Source organism: Cynocephalus volans, chromosome X, assembly GCF_027409185.1.
Source record: "Cynocephalus volans isolate mCynVol1 chromosome X, mCynVol1.pri, whole genome shotgun sequence".
Lineage (NCBI taxonomy): Eukaryota > Metazoa > Chordata > Mammalia > Dermoptera > Cynocephalidae > Cynocephalus > Cynocephalus volans.
In genome coordinates this window covers 30,512,128-30,537,654 of record NC_084478.1, presented here as the reverse complement: position 1 = coordinate 30,537,654, position 25,527 = coordinate 30,512,128, and the positions used below count along the sequence as shown (strand labels likewise).

Sequence of the window (25,527 nt, the reverse complement as noted above, 5' to 3'; positions counted from 1 at the left end):
ATACCCAGAGGAATGGAAATCATCAAGTCGAAGGTATACCTGTTCCCCAATGTTCATCGCAGCACTCTTTACAATAGCCAAGAGTTGGAACCAGCCCAAATGCCCATCATCAGATGAGTGGATACGGAAAATGTGGTACATCTACACAATGGAATACTACTCAGCTATAAAAACGAATGAAATACTGCCATTTGCAACAACATGGATGGACCTCGAGAGAATTATATTAAGTGAAACAAGTCAGGCACAGAAAGAGAAATACCACATGTTCTCACTTATTGGTGGGAGCTAAAAATTAATATATAAATTCACACACACACATACACACATACACACACAAACCGGGGGGGGGGGGGAAGAAGATATAACAACCACAATTATTTGAAGTTGATACAACAAACAAACAGAAAGGACATGGTTGGGGGGGAGGGGGGAGGGAGAAGGGAGGGAGGTTTTGGTGATGGGGAGCATTAATCAGCTACAATGTATATCGACAAAATAAAATTAAAAAAATAAAATAAAATAAAATGATTGTAACACTAACCTAGCTAGGCTTTTCAAATGCTTTAGCACTTACTACATGAACCAAAGAATGTATGCCCTGCCTATAGCAGCATAATTTATGCTTCCACTTTAGATCTTTATATGTACTTAACTATTACTTGAATCTTAATGTCCCTTTTAAAACACATATTCTGTAAGACTGGCTATTATACGCTTGCCTTTAACCTTTACATGTTTTGAGTTTTCTATTTTTAACTCTAGGATGTGGTTAGGGATAGTAAGTTCACAGGTGATCAAAACTAATTTTGGTATTACATTTGAATGTGGATGTTTCAAAATATCTTCTAGAATATAAAGCACAGTAATCAATTTCCATTAAAATCCAAAAAAAAAAAAAATCCTAAATTAAACCAAAATCCTTTAAAAAAATTACTCATTTTAGAAATAGGTCTTTCTTCACTGCTACTTAACACCAAAAGTAAGCAGAGCATCACTCCTTTAAATTTTTGTGGAGAAAGAAACCAGCCGATTTTAGTTATTTCTAAATTCTCTTTTGCTCCATAAGTTAACTCTAATTGCCATTTGTTAAGCTCCCACTAAATGCCAGATCATGGGCTAAATCAGTTTCGAATTTTCACAACAATCCTATAATAATCCAACATGGTAGTGATTCACTTTTACAGACAAAGACAAAGAATATAAGATACATGAAGTAATTTGTCCAAATTCATATCATTTATCAAAAAGCAGAGGCAGGATGATAAACTCAGATCTTCTTCATGTCAAAGACCACTACACTATTTTGCCATAAAATATAAATGATATAAAATATCAATCAAAAAGGTAAAAGAGGTACTATTCTACTTAAGTAAAATATAATAGCTATTGTCAATAAATTTACAGGCCAAATTTCCTTGAATAAATCCTTAATGAAACTTTTAAAATTACTTCTAGACTATTTATTTTTACAAAATTTTATAAATTTTTTTAACTGTTTACAAATATGTGCTCTAAGAATTAAAACCACAAATTCCAATTCAACAAGCTCTATAAAGCTCTTATTTTCTCTCGATTATTAATCTTCAGTAAATAACAACCTGAATAAGATAAAACAGATAAAAGTGGTTAAATTAAATTTGAGCAGGAATTCATTTAAAAAGGGCTATACATTCAATATACTCATTTATATTTTTATTTAAAAATGCATATTTAGATAATGGTTCATATATTGTTTACTTTTATTTTTTGCATTTAAAATTTGTATTATAAAGTTAACAAAAGTGCTTAGAAAACACATACACAATTTAGGGGAGGTTGTCTATCAAAAATTAATATTTTCAATATTGATCTTTGAAGAATATTTTTTTCCATTTTCTTGAATAAAAATTTAGAAAGGAATGAAATAACATTTGACAGATAAATGTGGAACCAAAAAAACCCCAACTGTTGGAAAGTCAGAATAAAACTTGAGGAAAGACATTTATTATAGAAAAGCCCAAAGCAATAGCACTAGTTGTTTCAGTGTAATTAAGTTGGGACAATTATAAATATCCTTTACAGTTTTCTTTTCTGTTCTTTTCTTTTTTTCATAAAATGTTTCCAACACTCTTCAGACAACTAGTGATATCCAAGGATGTGGAAAATGGAACTTAAAAAGTTGAAAAATGAGCAAGCCCATAAGAAAGCAGGAAGAGATTTTAATAAAGATGAGTGTCCTCAAAAAGTTCATGGAAGGATTCGTATTATCTTTTAATTCTATTTTCCACAAACGTTTTGAAGTACCTTCGTACAGTTTAGAGGGAACCAGTTCAGGTAAAAGCATATTGCCAGAACTTCAATTTTAAAAGAGAGTTTTCACTCTGTATTTAACATTTCAAAATCTGATTTAAAATGTTTCAAAACGTTGAAATTTTTTCCCTCAGCATGTAATTCATATTTTACTGTAATATGCAGCTCAAGAAAACTAATAAACACCAAATGGAGAAAAAAATTGTACATTTATTCTTCAAAACAGTTCTTATTCTACTTCCTTTTGATCAAGTTTCTATTCCTCACCCATTTTGTAAATAATACTTTCCTTTTTGTCTTTCACTTCACATTTGTGAACCATTTTTAAACACATTTAATTTGACTCTCATAATAACTGTGACGTAGATGTGATTATTTCTGTTCACAGATGATGTAAGCAATGACATGGTTTGTCCAATGTGAAATGATCATGGGGTAACAGTGCTGAGTCTCAAGTCTCTCAAGACTCACTGTCCCCTACTGTCCCTTGCTCCAAGTATTTTAAGAATCACCGAAGCTTCACCTTGCAAACTGACACTTTTGTGGTCATTTCTTAACTAGTGACAATCTAATTCATCATTTTTTGTGTGTGAAGTGGAGGATATAAAAATGGCACAGCAGAATAATTTTAGGTTAAGCTGATATCCATTAAGGCAGGCATCATGGCAATTATTTCAATTCTGACAAGTGCGTGGGTATCTGTCTCATTTTTTTGATTCAGTTGCTGACAGTGCTCTCTATACGAAGCTTCAATTCTTCTTGAGAATTCTTTCCATGTAAGATTCTGAAACCAGTTTTTCTCTTTTCTCAAAAATGGTATTATAACCAATCTTATGTGGGGAGGAAAGTATTGGGGAAAAACATCTCTTTAAAAGACTTCAAGTAAAATGATCCAAACCCATCACAAATGGGAATCAGTAAAACAGGTATAAGTGAATTAAATAAATTTCTCCAAATGGAGGTTTTTAAAAGAAATTGACATTATCTTTCCCTTTATTTTAACTGTAAGTGGCCAATATCAAGAAGTACTTTCCACTTACTTCATAATACCACCCCTTTGTGTTAAGAAGTGGAAAAAAGGCCATTTGTGACAGTTTATTTTTAGATATTGATCATCTCATCTTGCTGCAAAGGGAATAAAAATAATTAAAGTTGCGTGAAAAATAATTTGAAGTACAGCATATTTCAAAGCATAATTATCATCCTAACTGTTCAGATGAGATTTCTTTAAAGCCTGGTAATAAATGCATGCCCTATAATTTTTTTTTTTAAGTCTACACCTTGCTTATCCCAATTGGCCTCATTTACTGACAACTTAAGTTTAATTTCTGTCTTTAGATACTTCACACAATTCCAAGCAAATGCAGTGATTAGTATGTATACAATGGATGAATTAGATGATTAGATGGATATTAACTATTTATATACTACATAATTTATTTTAAAACATAATTTAAGTTTTTAATCTATGCTGTGTTGTTTTATCAAACTTAAAGTAGCATTTCTTCAATGTACATGGCATTCTTTTTTGTTTTTCTAATAATTCAAACTCATTTTAGAAAATTTGGAAAATATAGAAAAGTAGAGTCTAAATAAAATCACCTATAGTTCCACTCTCAAGAAACATTTTAAATTAACTATTTTATTTCACAGAGCCCAGAAATATTTGGTACTGTAAAGAGATGACATCACATAACAATAGAAAAATAATAGATTATTTAAGAGAGAATTTACAAACACTAATATATCATGCCTACAATTAAATTTCCTCCAAAAGTTATGTTTTGTTAGCATTATATGTGGTTATGAGAATTAATACTCTTATTTTAACTAATGAATAAATTGAGGCTTACTGTGATAGTATCTCTGAGGTTCTTTATAGGAATAGCAAAGATGGAACTGAAGCTATTACGCAGGACAGAAAATGAATGAAAAATAAATACATACAATTCAAGTACTTAATTCCAAATTTTTCTCAGAAGAATACAAACAAGCATATGCTAACCACAGGGGATAACTGGGATCAGGTCAGTTTACTTTAACAAATGTGTAATGAGCACCTACTATGGCAACTTTTATATATGAAAATGAGTTAGACATTGTTTCTGTCTTTAAGGAGTTTATAATCTAATGGAAGTCAGATAATTATTATTTACAGCAGAATATAATGATCATAGAAAAGATGTGAAATGCTATGCAAAGTAAAGTTAAGGGACTCTACCTCTGTCTATACAACAAAGAACCATAACTAATAAGTCAACAAAAGGGACAAAATGGAATCATAAAAAATAATCAATCCAAAAGTACAGAGAATAAAGAAAACAGAACAGATGGGTAAAAGAGAAGACAAACAGCAAGGCATTATTTTAATCCCAATCACATCAATAATTACTTTTAATGTAAATGGTCAAAGTAAGGAGAAGGTACAAACAGTTGCAAAGAATAGGAAAAGTTTGATAAATGAGGCGGCATTTCCTAAAGGTCTTAAAGGATGGAATATAATTTTAACAGGAAGAGATAAAAAGACACATGGGGCATAGTGAGGAGACCTCACGACATAGAAAAGGAAACTACAAGATCTATTTTACTAAAGTTAAGTCATCCACAAGAACTAGAGTACAATTAAGATACATGGGAGTACTGCAAGATAAAACTGAAGTTATGTTAAAACCATTTGTGGGGCTGAATTCCAAAGAGAGGAGTATGCGATCAATTTGGAAATTGTGGAAAATCACTGAAAGTGACAAAACTGGAGCTGGTATTTGGAATGATTAGTTTGAAAGTGATTGATTCTATACTTATAATTTAAATCAGTATGTCATGAAGATGTGTTTTATTAAGAGAAAGTGGCTTCTAACATTTCTTTTAAGGTACAACAGAAAGACCTGCTTAAAATAAAAATTGAGATATTAAGCCAGTACAAGTTGGGATGGGGTAGGCAAGGCAAGAACAAGAACACATGTACAGAAGTTTTTGTTCAAAAGCATCTTAAAGGTTATGGGAAAATGAGAACGAGGTAATAGTAACTGACAAATGTCATAAGCTACTAATTTTGAAAAACAGAAATAGATAATTAAGAGAAAAATGTCCTGAGAAGGGCATGATGTCCTCTTTAAAACAGAGTAAACAGTGGGTGGAGGGTACAGAAAGTCTTTCTATATCCTGAGTATATTTAGAGTATTTAAATAATTTTGTGCTTGGTCAAGACTGAATGTACTTAAAGTTCAACCTGTAGAAGCATCTCTCTTTATTCTACCTAATGTTTCCTGACCTGTAAATAGTAAAATTTAAACCCGCTACTGCCTTAAAATAAGATTCCTAAAGAAAATCTTGAGCCAAATACTGCAGCTGTTAAAAGGTCCTACTGAAAGCACGAACAAGCCACTGAGGGCAATGTCAGAACGGAATATTTTCTATGAAGTAGTTGTCAATAGCAGGTGTTCATACATTCTGGAAACAAACAAAAACTGAATCACTTGTTAGATGGTAGGCTCTTAAAATTGCAGAATGCTTGGATTAGTCATATCTGACGCAAACTATACCTCCACCACTGCACATGTTTCTACAGGAGACCTTAACTCACTGAAAATTATTTCAGGCATCCTTCTCAATGTAATAGCTGAAGGTTAGCATGACAAATTCTCTGGAACCTGTGAGTTCTAAAAATAGAAACCTTCCAGTTCTGACCTCGCTCTATATGTACATTTATGTATTTTTACTCTGTATGTAAAAGTTAAAAGAAAAGTAACCTTTTTTTTTTCAAGATTAATTTGTTTATCCCCTTTTCATACAGGAAAACATTAGTTATGTATGAATTAAATAACAATAAATCCCCTGATACTCTTCTTCAATATTTTTAAGAATACCTATCATGGCTGCCATTTACAATTGTAGTCTTGGTTTATAAGGAAACAAAGTGTTGGCCAATTACTCAAAAATAAGCCTTAAACTGGTCAAGCAGTTCCACATGTTTGGAGGAGACACAGAAATGAAACACACCCACTTTTCTGTCACAATCATGCTTGAGATTATTTTGGAACTTGTATCATATTTATTGCTTTCTCATAGAAATAACAATAAGTATGAGTTTCTCATGTATCAAAAGTTAAAAAATAAACAAACTTAATTCTTCCATTTAATTCTATGGTATTTCAATTGTTCTGGGACTCATGTATAAATGAAAAAGATTTAATAACACATATAATAAGGTTATCACAGATCTTATCACATAGTGAATAATCAATCAATATTAATAATTATTGTATTTATTGTGTTTGTGTACAGATTGCTACTGAGCACATACCCAATATTAAGAGGCTATTAATGATTACCATACCAATACTACATAACAAGTACCCTTTAAATTAGAGAGAATTTCTTTTTCTTACAGTAAAAGGGAAGAAACTAATAATTTGTTATCCACATCCCAAATCTCTGGTCAAGTTTAATGCGTTTGAAAGAAATAAAGCTTTAGAAAGTAAATATTTAAAGAAATACCACTGATAATTCAGAACTGCAAGAAAATTTTTCCATAGATTATTGCTCTTTTATCTCTATGCCCTAGAACAACATATGAGAACCCGAACCACCTGGAAAACTAACATGCACAAGTTTCCATGTGATGATAATGCTGTTGGTTTGTGGATCACACTAAACCAGCATTGCCTTAGAATATAGGACAGTAAACTATGGCTCATGGGCCAAATTTGGCCTGCTGCCTATTTTTGCAAATTAAGTTTTATTGGATCACAACCACACTCATTCATTTACACATCAACTATGGCTGCTTTTGTGCTACAACAGCAGCGTTGAGTAATTTCGACAGATACTATATAGCCTACGAAGCCTTAAATATTTACTATCTGGAGCTATTATAGAAAACATTTGCTAACTCTTGCCCTGTAATACCATTCTTCTCCCTACTATCCAGTTGAGAGCTTTGAAATTGAGAAAAGAAATTAACGATATCAAATACGAAGACATACAGTACAACTCAGGATATTTCAAAGCTCAAAAATACAAGGGTACTTCAAAAAGTTCATAGAAAAACAGAATTAAAAGATAACACAAATCTTTCCACGAACTTTTTGAAGTACCCTCATATTCACCATCTTCATGAATGGTCATTGCTTTAACTAACAGCAATGAGCTGCTGACTTTCTTATTGCCATAATATAATTCAGACGAATGTCTGATGTCCACAATTAAAGGTTATGGTTTATTTACAGTCTATAATGAAAAACATCTTAAAACTTGTAGTTTCAGAGACATGGTACAAATAAAATCTATGCAGTACGGGCTGAGCCCATGGCGCACTCGGGAGAGTGCGGCGCTGGGAGCGCGGCGACGCTCCTGCCGCGGGTTCGGATCCTATATAGGAATGGCCAGTGCACTCACTGGCTGAGTGCCGGTCACAAAAAAGACAAAAAAAAAAAAAAAAAAAAAAATTTTATGCAGTACAACATAAAATATATTGAATGATTTAAATCTATATTAATAAAATATCTTATTGATTTGAGAAAATACAAGCAATATAAAAAACTCACAATTATACCTGCTAATGAAGGACAGGAAATAGAAGGATAAATTAAATCATCAAATTTCCTTAACTTATCTAGTAATCTTCTGTATCATATATTATCCTCTGCTTACCCTATTTCTGCATCACTGGGTAATGTCACCTGAGAAAGAAGCAGCAGCAATAGGCTGACATCAGGCTTACAGAATGGTGGCTGCAGGCCTCAGACCTCTCAGATGTGTTTTTTTTATTAGATTTAAATACATTTTTGCAGGATATGTACAGTCAATTCAGCCCAATCTCTCTCATTTCTCCTTGTCTTATATCAGGGTTAATTCAAACATTTGTATTAGCTTCTGAACCCCTGAAAGCATTTGACTTTGAGATCCCTGGCTTAGATAATACTCAAAGTAAAAAATCAGTTCAGGTAATAAGATCATTGTTAAAAGCTATTATGCATATACGTTTGCATGTATACATACAGAAGTGAAACTAACAGTGTCTTAGAGCAAAAATCTGAGATTGTTATCTAAAAGGGGTAATTTAATTTTGTGAAAGGCAATATAGTTTAGTCATCTCCACTGAAAGTGTGAGACTAACAAACATTATGATGTTATTATAATGATGTATTTAGAGGTTCAGGTTCCTTTATCTTCCGGTAAAGAAAACCTTTGTTTACTGGACTATATGTATAGTTTTCCAATAAATAATTACATATTTGGTTTCTTTAGAAGCATTTGTCTCTAAGTGAGAAACTTCCAAACTAGCATCTTACAAACTCTTGGCAAATAGTATACTTCTCACTGTTGTAATATAAAATTGCTAATAAATGAACAGAAGGAAACTTTGTCAGCTAATACCTGTTGCACGATTGTTGTCAATTCCAAGCAGAGCTGTATGACATTATTCCTTGTAACTGAATAGTCTGTCACAGCAGCAAATGGTGACCTATAAAGGGAAAAGAAAATCTGTGATTATTCAGAACAGCTTTTCAAAGGTCCCAAAATATAATAGCCTAAAATAAAGCTTTGAATAATATGAAATAAATTGTTCTGAAGTTTACTTATTGATAAAAAATATTTGGGACTTAAAGAAACAAATTGAGAGAATGCTTGGAAGGGAATTAAATTCAAGAAATATAGTGCTGGCTTTCTATCAAATTTGTCTCTTTTTTAAAGTTCTTAATATTTAGTTCTTTGGTACTCCTTACAAGATCTCTTTACTACATCTAAAACAAAACAACAAAAAAGGAATACTTTAGGGAAACTCAATATTTTAGCTTACTTTCAAAAAAAGCTAAAATTTTTGAGTGTAGTATCTTGAATATTCAGAACTAAGAGCTAGTAATAAAAGCTAATGTTTACTGAGATCTTACTATGTGCCACTTACTGTTCTTTACATGTACTAAATTATTTAATCTTCACAACAACTCTTATAAGATCAGCACTGTTATTATTCCCATTTTACAGATGAGAAATCTAAGGTACAGAAAGATTAAGTGACTTATCTAAGGTCATACTACTAGTAAGCGGTAGCGCCCAGGAAGTCTGACTCCAGAGTCCACCCCCCCACACAGTTAAACACTAATATATATTGCCTCTATGAATTTACATAGGTTTATCTTGTACTAATGTCACTTCACTTCCTTTTTGGAACACCTCAGTGTGTGAATAATCAATATACACTAGTGTAAGGTCTGTATTTTCAAGATTGGTATATAGACAGAAAACCAGCAGTCTTTCTTGTAAGTATTTTGCCACCAAATGAATTCAAGTGGCTTTCCAATACTCCTTATCTTCTCTCTTGTCTGCGAATGTCAATCAGGTTTTTTATATGATTTATAAGGCCCAGTTTAAGGAAAAGAAAACAAAATCACAAATAGAAAAGAATATGTAGAGGTGAAAACTTGTTCAAATTACTAAAACCTTGGTGCTTTAGATCCCTTTCTAATGAGATCTTTGTAAGCAATTCACTAGACATGCTTATATGGAACTGCTTCCTGGTTACAAACTGAATTTGCATATTTTCTAAAAATTCTACAACTCGAGCACCTCCCACTCTAACAGAGGTCCATATTAGAGAGGAGCTCTTTATCTGTTACATTTTTAAAAATATAGTTTTTGTTTATATATATTTTTTATTTTGGCGATTCTAACAGCTATGTAGTAGCACACCATGGTAATTTTAATTAGAATTTCCCTAATAATTATCTATATTATATATAATCTATATCTAATAGTATCTATATTTCCATCATAATTATCTAATACTTAATAATATTAAACATCTTTCACGTGCATATTTGCTATCCATGTATGTTCTCTGATGAAATGTCTGCTCAAGCCCTTTGCCAATTTTCTATTTGGATTGTTGCTATTCTTACTACTACATTTAAAGAGTTCTTAATACATCCTGTATGCAAGCACTTTGTTGAATAGGTGATTTGTAAATATTTCTTCTCAGTCTATGGCTTGTCTTTTTATCCTCTTAACAGGGTCTTTAGCAGATCAAAAGTTTTAAATTCTGATGAGGTCAAATTTACCGGGAAATTCTTTTCTAGATTGTACCTTTGGAAACATATCCAAGAAATCTTCACATGACCATAGGTCATGTTTTCCTCTAAAAGATTTACTTTTTTACATTTAGACCTATGATTCATTTTGAGTCAATTTTAGAATAAGAAAGTTTGGGTTGGCTTTTTCTCTATGCTTTCCCAAGTATTCCAACATCATTTGTTGAACAGACTATCCATCCTCCACTGAACTGCTCTGCTCCTTTGTCACAAATCAGTTAACCACACTAAAAAAGGTATAGTTCTGAACTCCGTGTCTATTCTGTCACCCATACCACAGTTTTGATTACTTAAACTATATAATAAGACTTAAAGATCAGTTAATTTCTTTAAAAAATAAAATATAAAGACAAAAAAATCAGTTAACTTCTTTTTCAAAATTGGTTAAACTACTGTAGTTCCTTTGTTTTTCAATATAAATTTTAGAACTGTATTATCCATATCTATCAAAAATCCTGCTGGAATTTTGATGTGAACTCATTAAACCTATATGGAATTTTTTTTCACATACGCTTTTTTAAAAAAGTTTTTAAAAAACTTTAAAAAGCTTTTTATCACTACCTAACCCCCTTCCTACCTCCCCCCCCATCTCTAATATCTTTAGGTTTGTCCTCTCCTTCTAAAAGTTCGACATACTATTGTGGCCTTTCTCGTTCTTTCTTTCCTTCTTTCTTAGCTCTTACTTATGAGTAAGGATATGCAGTACTTGTCTTTTTGTGTCTGGCTTATTTCACTTAACATAATTTTCTCCAGACTCATCCATGCTGCTGCAAATGGCAGAATTTCATTTTTTTTATGGCTGAGTAGTATTCTATTGTGTGTATATACCACATTCCCCTTATTCAGTCATCTGTTGATGGACACTTAGGTTGGTTCCATATGTTGACTACTGTAAATAGAGCTGTGATGAACATGGGAGTGCAGGTTTCCATTTGATATTATGATTTCCATTCCTTTGGATATATACCCAGTAGTGGAATTGCTGGATCATATAGTAGTTCTATCTGTAGTTGTTTAAGGAACCTCCATACTGTTTTCCGTAATGGCTGTATGTGGGAGCACATAGGCTTGACAAAGAACAGGGATTGCACAAAGGGCAAAAGTCCTAAGTGCAATTATGCAGAACCTAAGTGCTGAAAAAAGTACACGCTGAAAACAGCAGTTTCTGCTGGATTAGATAAGAACATGAAGGTCATTTCCTATCCAGCTTTACTCCCTTTCCTTTTTTTCTCAAGATGTTTTCAAGAGATTGCCCCCTAGCAAATTTCCTTTCATTCCTTGATAAATGATTGATTAAGTTGTTTTTTCTCTTGTATTTCCTCATCTTTACAATAAAAGCTGAAGCAAATACTGATTCAGGGCTGTGTCTTGTTTCTCCCTTCTTGAGGGAGTTGTCGCAGTGCAGTCCCTTTGGGCTCCTCATTGCTCAATATTTGGGCTGTGAGCAATCTTTGAGTCTCTGTCACACAGTGAGAAGTGACAGCTGTACTAATTTATAGTCCCGCCAACAGTCTAGAAGAGTTCCCCTTTCCCCACATCCTAATCAGCAATTGTTATTCTCAGTCTTCTGAATAATGGCCAGTCTAACTGGGGTGAGATGATATCTCAATGTGGTTTTGATTTGCTTTTCTCTAATGATTATTGATGCTGACCATTTTTTCATGTACCTTTTGACCATTTGTATATCTTCCTTAGAAAAATGTTTATTCATCTCCTTTACCCGTTTTTTAATTGGATTATTTGTTTTTTGTTTTCCAATCCATTAACACAGTATGTCTCTCCATTTATTTTGGTTTTCTTTAATTTCATACATCAGTGATTTTTTTTTTGATGACATTTTATTTTTTATTTTTTTAAATTTTATTTTCTCAATATACATTATAGCTGATTATTGCTCCCCATCACCAAAACCTCCCTCCCTTCTCCCTCCCCCCATGCCCCCCAACAATGTCCTTTCTGTTTGCTTGTCGTATCAACTTCAAGTAATTGTGGTTGTTATATCTTCTTCCCCCACCCCTGGTTTTGTGTGTGTGTGTGTGTGTGTGTGTGTGTGTGTGTGAATTAATTTATTAATTTTTAGCTCCCACCAATAAGTGATAACATGTGGTATTTCTCTTACTGTGCCTGACTTGTTTCACTTAATATAATTCTCTCGAGGTCCATCCATGTTGTTGCAAATGGCAGTATTTCATTCGTTTTTATAGCTGAGTAGTATTCTATTGTGTAGATGTACCACATTTTCCGTATCCACTCATCTGATGATGGACATTTGGGCTGGTTCCAACTCTTGGCTATTGTAAAGAGTGCTGAAGTGAACATTGGGGAACAGGTATACCTTCGACTTGATGATTTCCATTCCTCTGGGTATATTCCCAACAGTGGGATAGCTGGGTCGTATGGTAGATCTATCTGCAATTGTTTGAGGAACCTCCATACCATTTTCCATAGAGGCTGCACCATTATGCAGTCCCACCAACAATGTATGAGAGTTCCTTTTTTTCCGCAAACTCGCCAGCATTTATCGTTCAGAGTCTTTTGGATTTTAGCTATCCTAACTGGGGTTAGATGGTATCTCAATGTGGTTTTGATTTGCATTTCCCGGATGCTGAGTGATGTTGAGCATTTTTTCATATGTCTATTGGCCATTTGTATATCTTCCTTAGAGAAATGCCTACTTAGCTCTTTTGCCCATTTTTTAATTGGGTTGCTTGTTTTCTTCTTGTAAAGTTGTTTGAGTTCCTTATATATTCTGGATATTAATCCTTTGTCAGATGTATATTTTGCAAATATTTTCTCCCACTCTGTTGGTTGTCTTTTAACTCTGTTAATTGTTTCTTTTGCTGTGCAGAAGCTTTTTAGTTTGATATAATCCCACTTGTTAATTTTTCCTTTGGTTGCCCATGCTATTGGGGTCGTATTCATGAAGTCTGTGCCCAGTCCTATTTCCTGAAGTGTTTCTCCTATGTTTTCTTTAAGAAGTTTTATTGTTTCAGGGTGTATATTTAAATCCTTAATCCATTTTGAGTTGATTTTAGTATATCGTGAGAGGTATGGATCTTGTTTCATTCTCCTGCAAATGGATATCCAGTTATCCCAGCACCATTTGCTGAAGAGGCAGTTCCTTCCCCAGTGAATAGGCTTGGTGCCTTTGTCAAAGATCAGATGGAAGTAAGTGTGTGGGTTGATTTCTGGATTCTCTATTCTATTCCATTGATCAGTGTGCCTGTTTTTATGCCAGTACCATACTGTTTTGGTTATTATAGCTTTGTAGTATAGCTTAAAGTCAGGAAGAGTTATGCCTCCAGCTTTATTTTTTTTGCTCAGCATTGCTTTGGCTATGCGTGGTCTTTTATTGTTCCATATAAATGTCTGGATAGTTTTTTCCATTTCTGAGAAATATGTCTTTGGAATTTTTTTTTTGTTTTTATTTTTTATTTTTTAGTTTTTTATTATTATTATTTTTTTAAAATTTACTTTGTTGATATACACTGTGGCTGATTATTGCTCATGTCTTTGGAATTTTGATGGGGATTGCATTGAATTTGTATATCACTTTGGGTAGTATGGACATTTTCACTATGTTGATTCTTCCAATCCAAGAGCATGGGATATCTTTCCATCTTCTTGTATCCTCTCTAATTACTCTCAGTAGTGGTTTGTAGTTCTCATTATAGAGATTTTTCACATCCTTGGTTAACTCAATTCCTAAGTATTTTATTTTTTTGGTGGCTATTGTAAATGGGCAGGCTTTCTTGATTTCTCTTTCTGCATGTTCACTATTGGAGAAAAGAAATGCTACTGATTTTTGTGTGTTGATTTTGTATCCTGCTACTGTGCTGAAATCATTTATCAATTCCAACAGTTTTTTTGTAGAGGTTTTAGGCTGTTCGATATATAGGATCATTTCATCTGAAAACAGGGACAGTTTGACTTCATCTTTTCCAATCTGGATGCCCTTTATTTCCTTCTCTTCTCTGATTGCTCTGGCTAGTACTTCCAACACTATGTTGAATAGGAGTGGTGAGAGTGGGCATCCTTGTCTAGTTCCTGTTCTTAAAGGAAAAGCTTTCAGCTTTTCCCCATTCAGGATGATATTGGCAGTGGGATTGTCATATATGGCTTTAATTATGTTGAGATACTTTCCCTCTATACCTAACTTATAGAGGGTCTTTGTCATGAATGAGTGCTGAACTTTATCAAATGCTTTTTCAGCATCTATAGAGATGATCATATGGTCCTTGTGTTTTAGTTTATTAATATGGTGTATCACATTTATTGATTTGCGTATGTTGAACCAACCTTGCATCCCTGGGATGAATCCCACTTGATCGTGATGAATAATTTTTCGTATGTGTTGCTGTATTCTGTTTGCTAGTATTTTAGTGAGGATTTTTGCATCTATATTCATCAAGGATATCGGCCTGTAGTTTTCGTTTTTGGTTATATCTTTACCTGGTTTTGGTATCAGGATGATGTTTGCTTCATAGAATGAGTTTGGGAGATTTGCGTCCGTTTCAATCTTTTGGAATAGTTTGTAAAGAATCGGTGTCAATTCCTCTTTGAATGTTTGGTAAAATTCTGCTGTGAATCCATCTGGTCCTGGGCTTTTCTTTGTTGGGAGCCTTCTGATAACAGCTTCAATCTCCTTTATTGTTATTGGTCTGTTCAAATTTTCTACGTCTTCATGGCTCAGTTTTGGGAGCTTGTGTGTGTCCAGAAATTTATCCATTTCCTGCAGATTTTCAAATTTGTTGGCGTATAGTTGTTTATAGTAGTCTCGAATGATTCCTTGTATTTCAGATGAATCAGTTGTAATATCGCCTTTTTCATTTCTAATTTTTGTTATTTGAGTCTTCTCTCTTCTTTTTTTTGTTAGCCATGCTAATGGTTTGTCAATTTTATTTATCTTTTCAAAAAACCAACTTTTTGATTCGTTGATCTTTTGAATTGCTTTTTGGTTTTCAATTTCATTCAGTTCTACTCGGATCTGAAAGATTTCTTTCCATCTGCTAACTTTAGGTTTGGATTGTTCTTGTTTTTCTAGTTCTTTAAGGTGAAGTGTTAGGTTGTTCACTTTCCATCTTTCCATTCTTCTGAGGTGAGCATTTGATGCAATAAATTTCCCCCTCAATACTGCTTTTGCAGTATCCCACAGGTTTTGGTATGATGTATCATTGTTTTCATTAGTTTCAATAAATTTTTTGATTTCCTGCTTGATTTCTTCTTGGACCCATATGTCATTAAGTAGAATGCTGTTTAATTTCCATGTGTTTGTATAGTTTTCAGAGTTTCGTTTGTTATTAATTTCCAGTTTTAATCCATTGTGGTGTGAGAAGATACATGGGATAATTCCAATTTTTTTGAATTTATTGAGACTTGATTTGTGACCTAATATGTGATCTATCCTGGAGAATGATCCATGTGCTGATGAGAAGAATGAATATTCTGAGTTTGTTGGGTGGAATGTTCTGTAGATATCTGCCAATTCCAATTGGTCTAGAGTCTTGTTTAGATCTTGTGTTTCTCTACTGATTCTTTGCCTAGATGATCTGTCTAATATTGACAGTGGGGTGTTCAGGTCCCCTGCTATTATGGTATTAGTGTCTATTTCCTTCTTTAGGTCTAATAGAGTTTGTTTTATAAATCTGGCTGCTCCAACATTGGGTGCGTGCATATTTAGGATTGTTATGTCTTCTTGATGCATCAGTCCTTTTATCATTAAGTAGTGTCCCTCATTGTCTCTTTTTATGGTTTTTAGTTTAAAGTCTATTTTGTCAGATATAAGAATAGCTACTCCAGCTCGTTTTTCTTTTCTGTTTGCATGGTAAATCTTTTTCCATCCTTTCACTCTTAGTCTGTGTGAATCTTTATGGGTGAGGTGGGTCTCTTGTAGGCAGCATATAGTTGGGTCCTCCTCTTTGATTCAGTCAGCCAGTCTGTGTCTTTTGATTGGGGAATTTAAGCCTTTTACATTCAGAGTTGTTATTGAAAGGTGTTGATTTATTCCTAGCATTTTATTGGTTGTTTGGTGTCTTAGGTGTCTTTTGTTCCTTGCTTTCTGATTTACTGTTTGGTTTCTGTGTTTGTTGGCTCCTTAGGTTGTAGATAGTGTTTTTGTTTGCTTGTTTTCTCTTCATGAATGACATTTTTATTATACTAGTGGGTATTGATTTTTCTTGGGTTTTTATGGCACTGGTAGTTATTTTTCAGGAACCAAACCCAGTACTCCCTTGAGGATTTCTTGTAAGGGTGGTCGTGTGGTAGTGAACTCCCGCAGTTTTTGTTTGTCTGAGAAATATACTATTTGCCCTTCATTTTGGAAGGATAACCTTGCAGGGTAGAGTATTCTTGGCTGGCAATCTTTTTCTTTTAGTATTTTGAAAATATTATGCCATTCCTTTCTAGCTTTTAGGGTTTGTGATGAAAAGTCTGATGTTAACCTGATTGGGGCTCCCTTATAGGTGATTTGATGCTTCTCTCTTGCAGCTTTTAAGATTTTCTCTTTGTCTCTGAGTTTTGCCAATTTGACTATGACATGTCTTGGAGAAGGCCTTTTGGGGTTCAATACGTTTGGAGATCGTTGAGCTTCCTGGATCTGAAGATCTGTGATTTTTCCTATACCTGGGAAGTTTTCTGCCACTATTTTGTTGAATATGTTTTCAATGGAATCTCCATTTTCCTCCCCTTCTGGAATACCCATGACTCGGATAGTTCAGCGCTTAAGGTTGTCTGATATCTCTCTCAGATTTTCTTCCATGTCCTTGATTCTTTTTTCTTTCTTTTTGTCTGCTTGTGTTATTTCAAACAGCCCATCTTCAAGTTCAGAGGTTCTCTCTTCAACTTCCACAAGCCTGCTGGTTAAACTCTCCGTTGTTTTTTTTATTTCTCTGAATAACTTCTTCAGTTCAGCAAGTTCTGCTACATTTTTTTTCAGGACATTGATTTCCTTGTACATTTCCTCTTTCAGATCCTGTATACTTTTCCTCATTTCATCATGATGTCTAGCTGAGTTTTCTTGTATCTCATTCAGTTTCCTTAAATTATCGCTCGAAATTCCTTCTCAGTCATTTCAAGGGCTTCTTGTTCTATAGGATCTAGAGTTCGAGGTTTATTAACTTTTGGTGGTGTACTTTCTTGATTTTTTGTATTTCTGGTATCTTTTTTCTGGTGTTTATTCATTGCGGCAGGGGGGTTCACAGTCCACTGGTTTGAGACTAATGACTAACTAGGATGTTGCTGTGGTTGCCAATTTCATATGGCTCCCTCCGTGGCTGCTCAGTTGGCCTCTAGTGCCTCGGGTCTTGGGCTTCTCTGGGGAGCCACCTTTCTGGTCAGCTTGGACTCTGTTGGGCTGGTGGATCACGTACCACAGGGTGTGTGATCTCTGTTGAGCTTTCACTTCCTGTGTAGGACTTCTCCCTGTTCCATGTGCTCTGGCCCAGGCTGTTGAATCGTGCAGTGATGACCCCGGAGGGTGTGTGGTTTCTGTCAAGTCTCTGCCTCCCTAGCCGCATCCCCCCACTCTGTGCGCACTGTGCAGGGCTGGGGCGTGTCTTCCTTCTGCAACCCTCGTCTATCAGCTGGGCCTTCAAGACCCTGCTCGGCACCGCCTTGCCCAGGAAGTCTGCCAGGTTTCTGGTAGGCACAGATGACCGGTCACTCTGGGTGCCTTTGTAGCACTGTGTAGATCTTTCTCGGGACTTGTTCACCTTTGTATCCCCCCGGCATAGACCGAATCTAGCGCCCACCTGCAGCCAGCTCTCCGGCAAGTTCAAACCGACCTGGGAACTCTCCTACCACACTGTTCCCAACCAGAAATTGGTTAGGCTTTTTTCTGAACTGGTGGCCGCAGAGATGGTATCTGCCTCCCAGTAACAGGAAGTTTACCGGGGGCTGGAGTCCAGGGTGTGGTGGAGTGACAGTCGGCCCGCCCGTACTTCCTTGCCCTCCCGACACTGGCCGGGGAGGCCCCCCGCCACCAGCCCTGCCAGAGAACCACGGAGGGAGTGGGAGGGGAGGCTGGCCCGCAGGCTCCGGAAAGCCCCGCGCCGGGCCAAGTAAGTGGGAAGGCTCAGTGACGGCCGACCCGGGCAGAGCTACGAGCATCTGGGAAAATGGAGGCAGCCCCGGGGCGGTGAGTGGCCTGGTGATGCAGGCGGGAGCCGGGTGGGCATCAGCCCCCCAAACAGGGCTGGTCCAGGGGTCACTCACAGTGCTGTGCCAGGTCGGGTGCTCACTCTGCCTCTGGTTTTCCGCCTTTCCAGTTCTCGGCCGCTGCCGCCTCGGGCTGTTCAGTCGCGCTGCGGCTCGGGCGCTCCAAGGAATCTTCTTTAATGCCGGCCTGAAACCCTGAATCCTGAATAGGGCAGCTTGCCGCCTTCAGCGCGGCCCCAGCCTCTGGGATCCTGGCTGCATCCACAGCAGCCCTGGCACCGTGTTCCCTGTTTCGAGACTCGGCTTTGCAGCCAAGAAACAGTTCTTTTCCTGCTCCACACTTCGAAGCTGTTGCCTGTAAATGAGGCAGCCTCTCCTGCCAGGGGCAAAGTGGCGTTCACCCCCCACGACTGGCCACCAGCAGCGGTCCTCCCTTAAGAGATGGCAAGAGGAAGGTCCACAAGTTTCCCGGGTGCCTGAGGCCCAGTGGCTGCCTTTTCCACCTCAGCTACTCCGCGCCAGCCGCCGCAGCCACCGCCTTAGTTTCTGAGGGTGGGAAGTCCAAAGTCTGTCTGGTGATGGCAATAGCAACCCAGGGGTCTCACATTGCAAGATGGTAGAAGCAGAAAGAACAGAGAGCCATACATCAGTGTCTTGCAGCTTTCACATACAAACCCCCTGGAAATTTTGCTAAATATACATGTAGTCAACTCATTATTTTTGGAGTGATTGTAAACTGTGCTTTGTTTTTAATTTTGGTTTGCAATTGTTACTAGTATACAGGGATGTGATTAATTTTTGTGTGTGGACTTTGTATCCTACTGCCTCACTAAGTTCACTTACTAGTTCTAACAGACTTCTTTTGTAGATTTCTTGGGATTTTCTACATATGCATATGTTATTTGTAAATGGGGAGTGTTTTATTTCTTCCTTTCCAGTATTTATGCCTTTTATTTCCTTTTCTTGCCTGCTGCACTGGATATGACTTCCAATATCAGGGGTGAGAGTGTATAGCCTTCCCTTATTCCAGTCTTAGGAGGAAAGCATTAAGTCTTTCATAACATAGTATAAGGTTAACTGTATACAATTTACATATACTGTCTACCAAGTTGAGGTAATTCTACTCTAATCCTACTTGTTGAGAATTTCTCTCATGAATGGGTATAGTATTCTATTAAATGCTTTCTCTACATTGACTGATACAATCATATAATTTTGATTCTTTAGCCCATTGATGTGGTGGACTATACTGATTTATTTTCAAGTGTCTGAAGCAGCTTTACATGCCTAGAATAAATCCCACTTAATCATGGTGTATAATTCTATTTATACATGGTTGGATTTGGTTTGCTAATATTTTGTTGAGGATTTTAAAATCTACACCCATGAGAAATACTGGTTTTTGTTTTGTTTTGCACTGACGTTGTTAGATTTTGGTATTAATATAATGATTTCCTCATAAGACAAGATGGGAAGTGATCTCTCCTCTCTTTTCTGGGATCTATTGTATAGAATTTGTGTTATTTCTTCTTTAAACATATAGAATTTACCAGTGAAATCACCTGGGTCTGGAGCTTTTTCTTCCCTGGCACGAAGGGTTTCTAAGTAATACTTACATTCTTTAATAGTTATAGGATCATCTAGAGTATTTCTTTCATCTTAAGTTTTTTTGGTAGTTTGCGTTTTTCAAGGAATTGGTCCATTTCATCTAAGCTGCCAAATTTACGTGCACAGAGTTACTTGTAGAATTTTTTTATTAACCTTTTGATTGACTTCTCTATTATGTTTTTGTTTAAAATTTTATTGATCTGTGCTCTTATCATTATTACTTACTCCCTTATGCTTATTTTGCTTATATTTGTCAATTTTCTTGAGATGAAAACTTAGATAATTGACTTGAGGCCTTTCTTCTTTTCTGATATAAGCACTCAGTGCTATAAATTTCCCTTTCAGCACTACTTTAGCTGTGTGCTGAAAATTATAATTTGTTGTATTTTCAGTCTGTTCAATGCATTTTTTATTTTCCTTGAGACCTCCTCTTTGATAAATGGATTACTTAGTAGTGTGCTGTCTGATATCTGTGTGGAGGGGTGCATGGGTGGGCAGGGAAGAGAAGTGTGGTGTTTGAGTTCTTGTTTGATTCCATGATCTGATTTTAATTCTTTTAAATTTGTTGAAGTTTGTTTTATGATGCACATATGGTCTATCTCAGTGAATATTCTATGGGCACTTGAAAAAAACTTGTATTCTCCTGTTGCTGGACAAAGTGTTCTAAAAATGTCAATTATATCCTGTTGTTTGGTGGTGGTGTTCAGCTCTCCTGATCCTTACTGACTTTCCATTTAGTAGTTGCATCAATTCTTGAGAGAGAGGAGATGAAATATACAGCTATAATTGTGGATTTGTCTATTTCTTCTTTCAGCTCTGTCAGTTTTTGCTTTATGCACTTTGAAACTCTGTTGTTTGATACACACATCTTATCAATAATTTCATTTTCTTCTTCTTTGAACTGTCTACTTATATGCTCATCTATTACATTTTGGTGTTTCTTTTTATCAATTTGAATATAATATTCAGATAGTACATATTAACCATCTGCTTCTCATATCTGTTTGTTGTAATTATTTTCCCAGCTTGTCATCTGTCTTATACTTCGTTATGTGTTTTTCATTTAAAAAATTTATTTTTGGGGTTGCTGGCCAGTACAGGGGTCAAACTCCGGACCAGGTTTTCATTTTTATGTAGCCAAAGTCAAACTGTATATTCTTCTGTATTTTACTCCATTTAAAAAAAATACTTAGAAAGTCTTTCCACACCTAGAAATAATTTCTTGCTTATATTTTTTCTAGTTTTTTAATATTTTTATGTTTCCCACTTAAATAACTGATACACCTAAAAATTATTTTATGAAAAATGGCAGATATCGCTCTATCATTTATTTTACCAAGGCTTAACCAAGTGCTTTAGTACCATTTGTTAAATGACCCTTTTTTTTCCCAGTGGTTTTACATATTGGTTTCTAAATGATTCTATATACCACAGTCTACTGTGATCAATTTTCTACTAATTTGTCTATTCCTACACCAAAATCCAGTATATTTTTCACCATAATTTAATAAAAGGCAACATTAAGAATTACAGTACAGTTAATTAGAAAATATGTGACAATTAATCCAAGTTCTCAGTTTAGAAAAAAAAATTAACCTCTTTAAATATAAGGAGAAGCCAACTTTAAAAAAATCCGTTCTGATGGAAGTTTTCTAAAACTGGATGTAAGATGATTGCATAGTGGCATCGAAATTTACCAAAATTCATTAAACTGTACATTTAAAATAGGTATTCTAGCCCCCCCCCCTACTGCTGGCCCATGCCTGAGCCCTGGAGAGGTCCAACCACTGCCCACATGGGAGCCCAGATAAAGACTGTCCCGGGCATTGCTGCAAAAAAACACGCTTGAGCCCAGGAGAGGCCCACCCACCACCTGAGCAGGATCTTAGGAAGCCCACAGCACACTCAAGTGCATTAATACAAGAAGAGTCACCAAAAGAACCTATTAAATAGAGGATGAAGTCTTTCCCCTCATAATCCACTACAGAGTAATAGAAGAAACAAGTGCCCTACCAGAAGATCAAACATCAAAGAAAAAATACTAAAACTACAAATAAACAAGAAGATATGACACCACTGAAGGAATATGGAAACTCTCAAGTTCCAGACCCCAGAAAGCAGGAAACCCTTGGAATGTCTGAAAAGGAATTCCAAACCCTGATCTTAAGAAAACTCAAAGATATAAGAGAATAATCAATTAGAGAACACAATGAAACAAGAAAAAATATTCAGGATATGAAGGAGGAAATTTACCTTAAGAAAGAATGTAGCAGAACTCCCAGAACTGAAGGATTCACTCAATGAAATAAAAAAAAAATACAATAGAAAGCTTCAGCAACAGGCTAGAGCAAGCAAAAAAAAAAAAAAAAAGAATTTCAGATTTTGAAGAAAGACTTTTTGAAATAACCCAGGCCAACGAAAAAAGGAAAAAAAATTTAAAAAAGAAGAAAATCTAAGAGATCCAGTAAACAACCTCAAGCACACAAATATCTGAATCATGGGTATTCCAGAAGAGGAGGACAAAGGAAAAGGTATTGAAAACCTATTCAAGGACATAATAACCAGAAATGTTCCCAGGTATAGGGAGAGATGCAGACCTTCAGATCCAGGAAGCCCAAAGATCCCCACACAAATTCAATCCAAAAAGATCCTCTCCAAGACGAATTATAGTCAAACGGGGAAACCTTGAATACAAAGAGAATTCTAAAAGCAGCAAAAGAAAAACATGAAGTCACTTATACGGGAGCCCCCATCAGACTAACAGCATGCTTCTCAACTGAAACTTTGCAGGCCAGAAGAAAATGGGATGATATATTCAAAATACTAAAAGAAAAAAATTCCAGCAAAGAATTCTATACCCAGCAAGGTTATCCTTCAGAAATGAGGGAAATAGTGTATTTCCCAGACAAACAAAAATTATGGGAGTTCACTACGACATGACCAGCCCTGCAAGAAATTATCAAAGGAGTCCTGCATCTGGAATCTGGAAAACAATAATCACTATCACAGGTTGACAAGAAAGAACAAAATCCGCCATTAAACCAAAAGGGCAAATGATTTTTAAAACATTTTTAGAAAAGGCAATATAATGACAGGAGTAAAGCAATACTTGTTAATAACAACCCTAAATGTAAATGGATAAAACTCCCCATTCAAAAGACACAGACTGACTGATTGGATTAAAAAGCAAGACCCGACTGTATGCTGTATTCAAGGGACTCACCTCATCTATAAAGACACACACAGGCTAAAAGTGAAGGGATGGAAAAAGATATATTATGTAAATAGAAATGAAAAGCAAGCAGGAGTAGCTATTCTTATATCAGATAAAATATACTTTAAACTAAAACCATAAAAGGAGACAAAGAAGGCCATCATATAATGATAAAGGGATTTATCCAGTTAGAAGATGTGACAACCATAAATATATAAGCACCCAACATTGGAGCACCTACATATGTAAAGCAAACACTCTTAGACCCCCCCCCCAAAAAAAAAAGAGATAGACCCAAATACAATAATAATGGGTGCCCTGAACACCACTTTCTCAGCTGGGACAGATCTTCCAGGCAACAAATCAACAAAGAAATATAGTATTTAAACCATACCTTAGACCAACTGAACTTGGCAGACATCTACAGAACATTTCATCCAACATCTACAGGACACATACTCTTCTCAAGAGCACATGGAACATTCTCCAGGATAACCCACATATTATGTCACGAATCAAGTTTCAGCAAATTTGAAAAAAATGAAATCATTCCAAGTATCTTTTCAGACTACAAGGTATTAAATCAATAACATGCTAAGCTCTGGAAACTATAAAAGTGCATGGAAACTAAACAACAGACTCCTGAATGGCCTATGGTTCCAAGAAGAAATTAAACAGGAAATCAAAAAATTTATTGAAACTAATGAAAATAAAGATACATAATACGAAAACATGTGGGAAACCGCAAAAGCAGTACCAAGAGGGAAGTTTATTGCAATAAATGCACAAACCAAAAGAATGGATAGACTTCAGATAAACAATCTAACACTATAACTCAAAGAACTAGAAAAAACAATCCAATTCTAAGAGTAGCAGATGGAAAGAAATAATTACTAAATGAAAGAAACCAAAAAATGATATAAAAGATCAATGAAACAAAAAGTTGTTTTTTTGAGAAGATAAATAAAATAGACAAACGATTAGCTAGGCTATAAAGAGAGAAGATCCAAATAACAAAAATCAGAAATGAAAAGGGAGACATTACAACCAATACCACAGAAATATGAAGAATCATTAGAGATTATTATAAACAACTATATTCCAACAAATATAAAAACCAGAAGCAAAAGGATAAATTTCTGGACACATACAAACTACCAAGATTGAACCAAGAAGAAATAGAAAACTTGAACCGACCAATACCAAGCAAGGAGGATGAAGCAGTAATCAGCAGTCTTCCAACAAAGAAAAGCCCAGGACTGGATGGCTTTACAGCTGAATTCTATAACACTTTTAAAGAATTAATATCACTTCTCTTCAACTATTCCAAAAATTGAAACAGAAGCGATTCTCCCTAACAGTGTACGAGTCCAGCATCTCCCTGGTACCAAAACCAAAGATACAACAAAAAGAGAAAATTAAAGGTCAATATCCTTGATGAACATAGATGCAAAAATCCTCAACAAAATATTAGCAATCAGAATACAGCAACATATAAAAAAAAATGGTAAAGTGGGATTCATCCCAGGGATGTAAGGATGGTTCAATATATGCAAGTCAATAAATGTGATACACCACATCAACAAAATCAAAAACAAAAACCATATGATTATCTCAATAGATGCAGAAAAAGCAGTTGACAAAATTCAACATCCCTTCATGATAGACTCTCAACAAATAGAAGAAAATCACCTCAACACAATAAAAGCCATTTATGACAATCCAATTGCCAATATCATCCTGCATGGGGAAAGCTTTCAGAACAGGAACAAGTCAAGGATGCCCACTCTCACCACTCCTACTTAACATAATATTGGATGTACTAGCCAGAGCAATAAGTCAAGAGAAAGAAATAAAGGGCATTCAGATTGGAAAAGACAAAATCAAACTGTCCTGTTTGTGAGGACAAGATTTATATAGAGAAAACCTAGAGATTATACCAAAAAATCTCTTAGAGCTGATTAACAATTTCAGTAATTTTGCAGTATACAAAATCAACATTTAAAAATCAGTAGCATTTTTACACTTCAATAATGAACTAGTAGAAAATGAATTCAAGAAAGCAAGCCCATTTACAATAGTCACCAAAAAATAAATAAATAAAATAGCTAGGAATCAATTTAACCAAGGAGGTGAAAGATCTCTATAATGAGAACTACAAAACACTAC

At 35.3% G+C, this 25,527-nt stretch overlaps 1 protein-coding gene across 2 annotated transcripts in view; it reads right to left on the bottom strand.

The window, feature by feature from the left end:
* The window catches only part of CNKSR2 (connector enhancer of kinase suppressor of Ras 2), a 314,535-nt gene that overhangs the window by 207,770 nt on the left and 81,238 nt on the right, over positions 1-25,527 (bottom strand). For both annotated transcript variants that reach the window (XM_063084016.1, XM_063084017.1), the window contains exon 4: positions 8,671-8,758. In XM_063084016.1, coding sequence (XP_062940086.1) covers positions 8,671-8,758 — 88 coding nt within the window. The remainder of the gene's footprint in view (positions 1-8,670; positions 8,759-25,527) is intronic.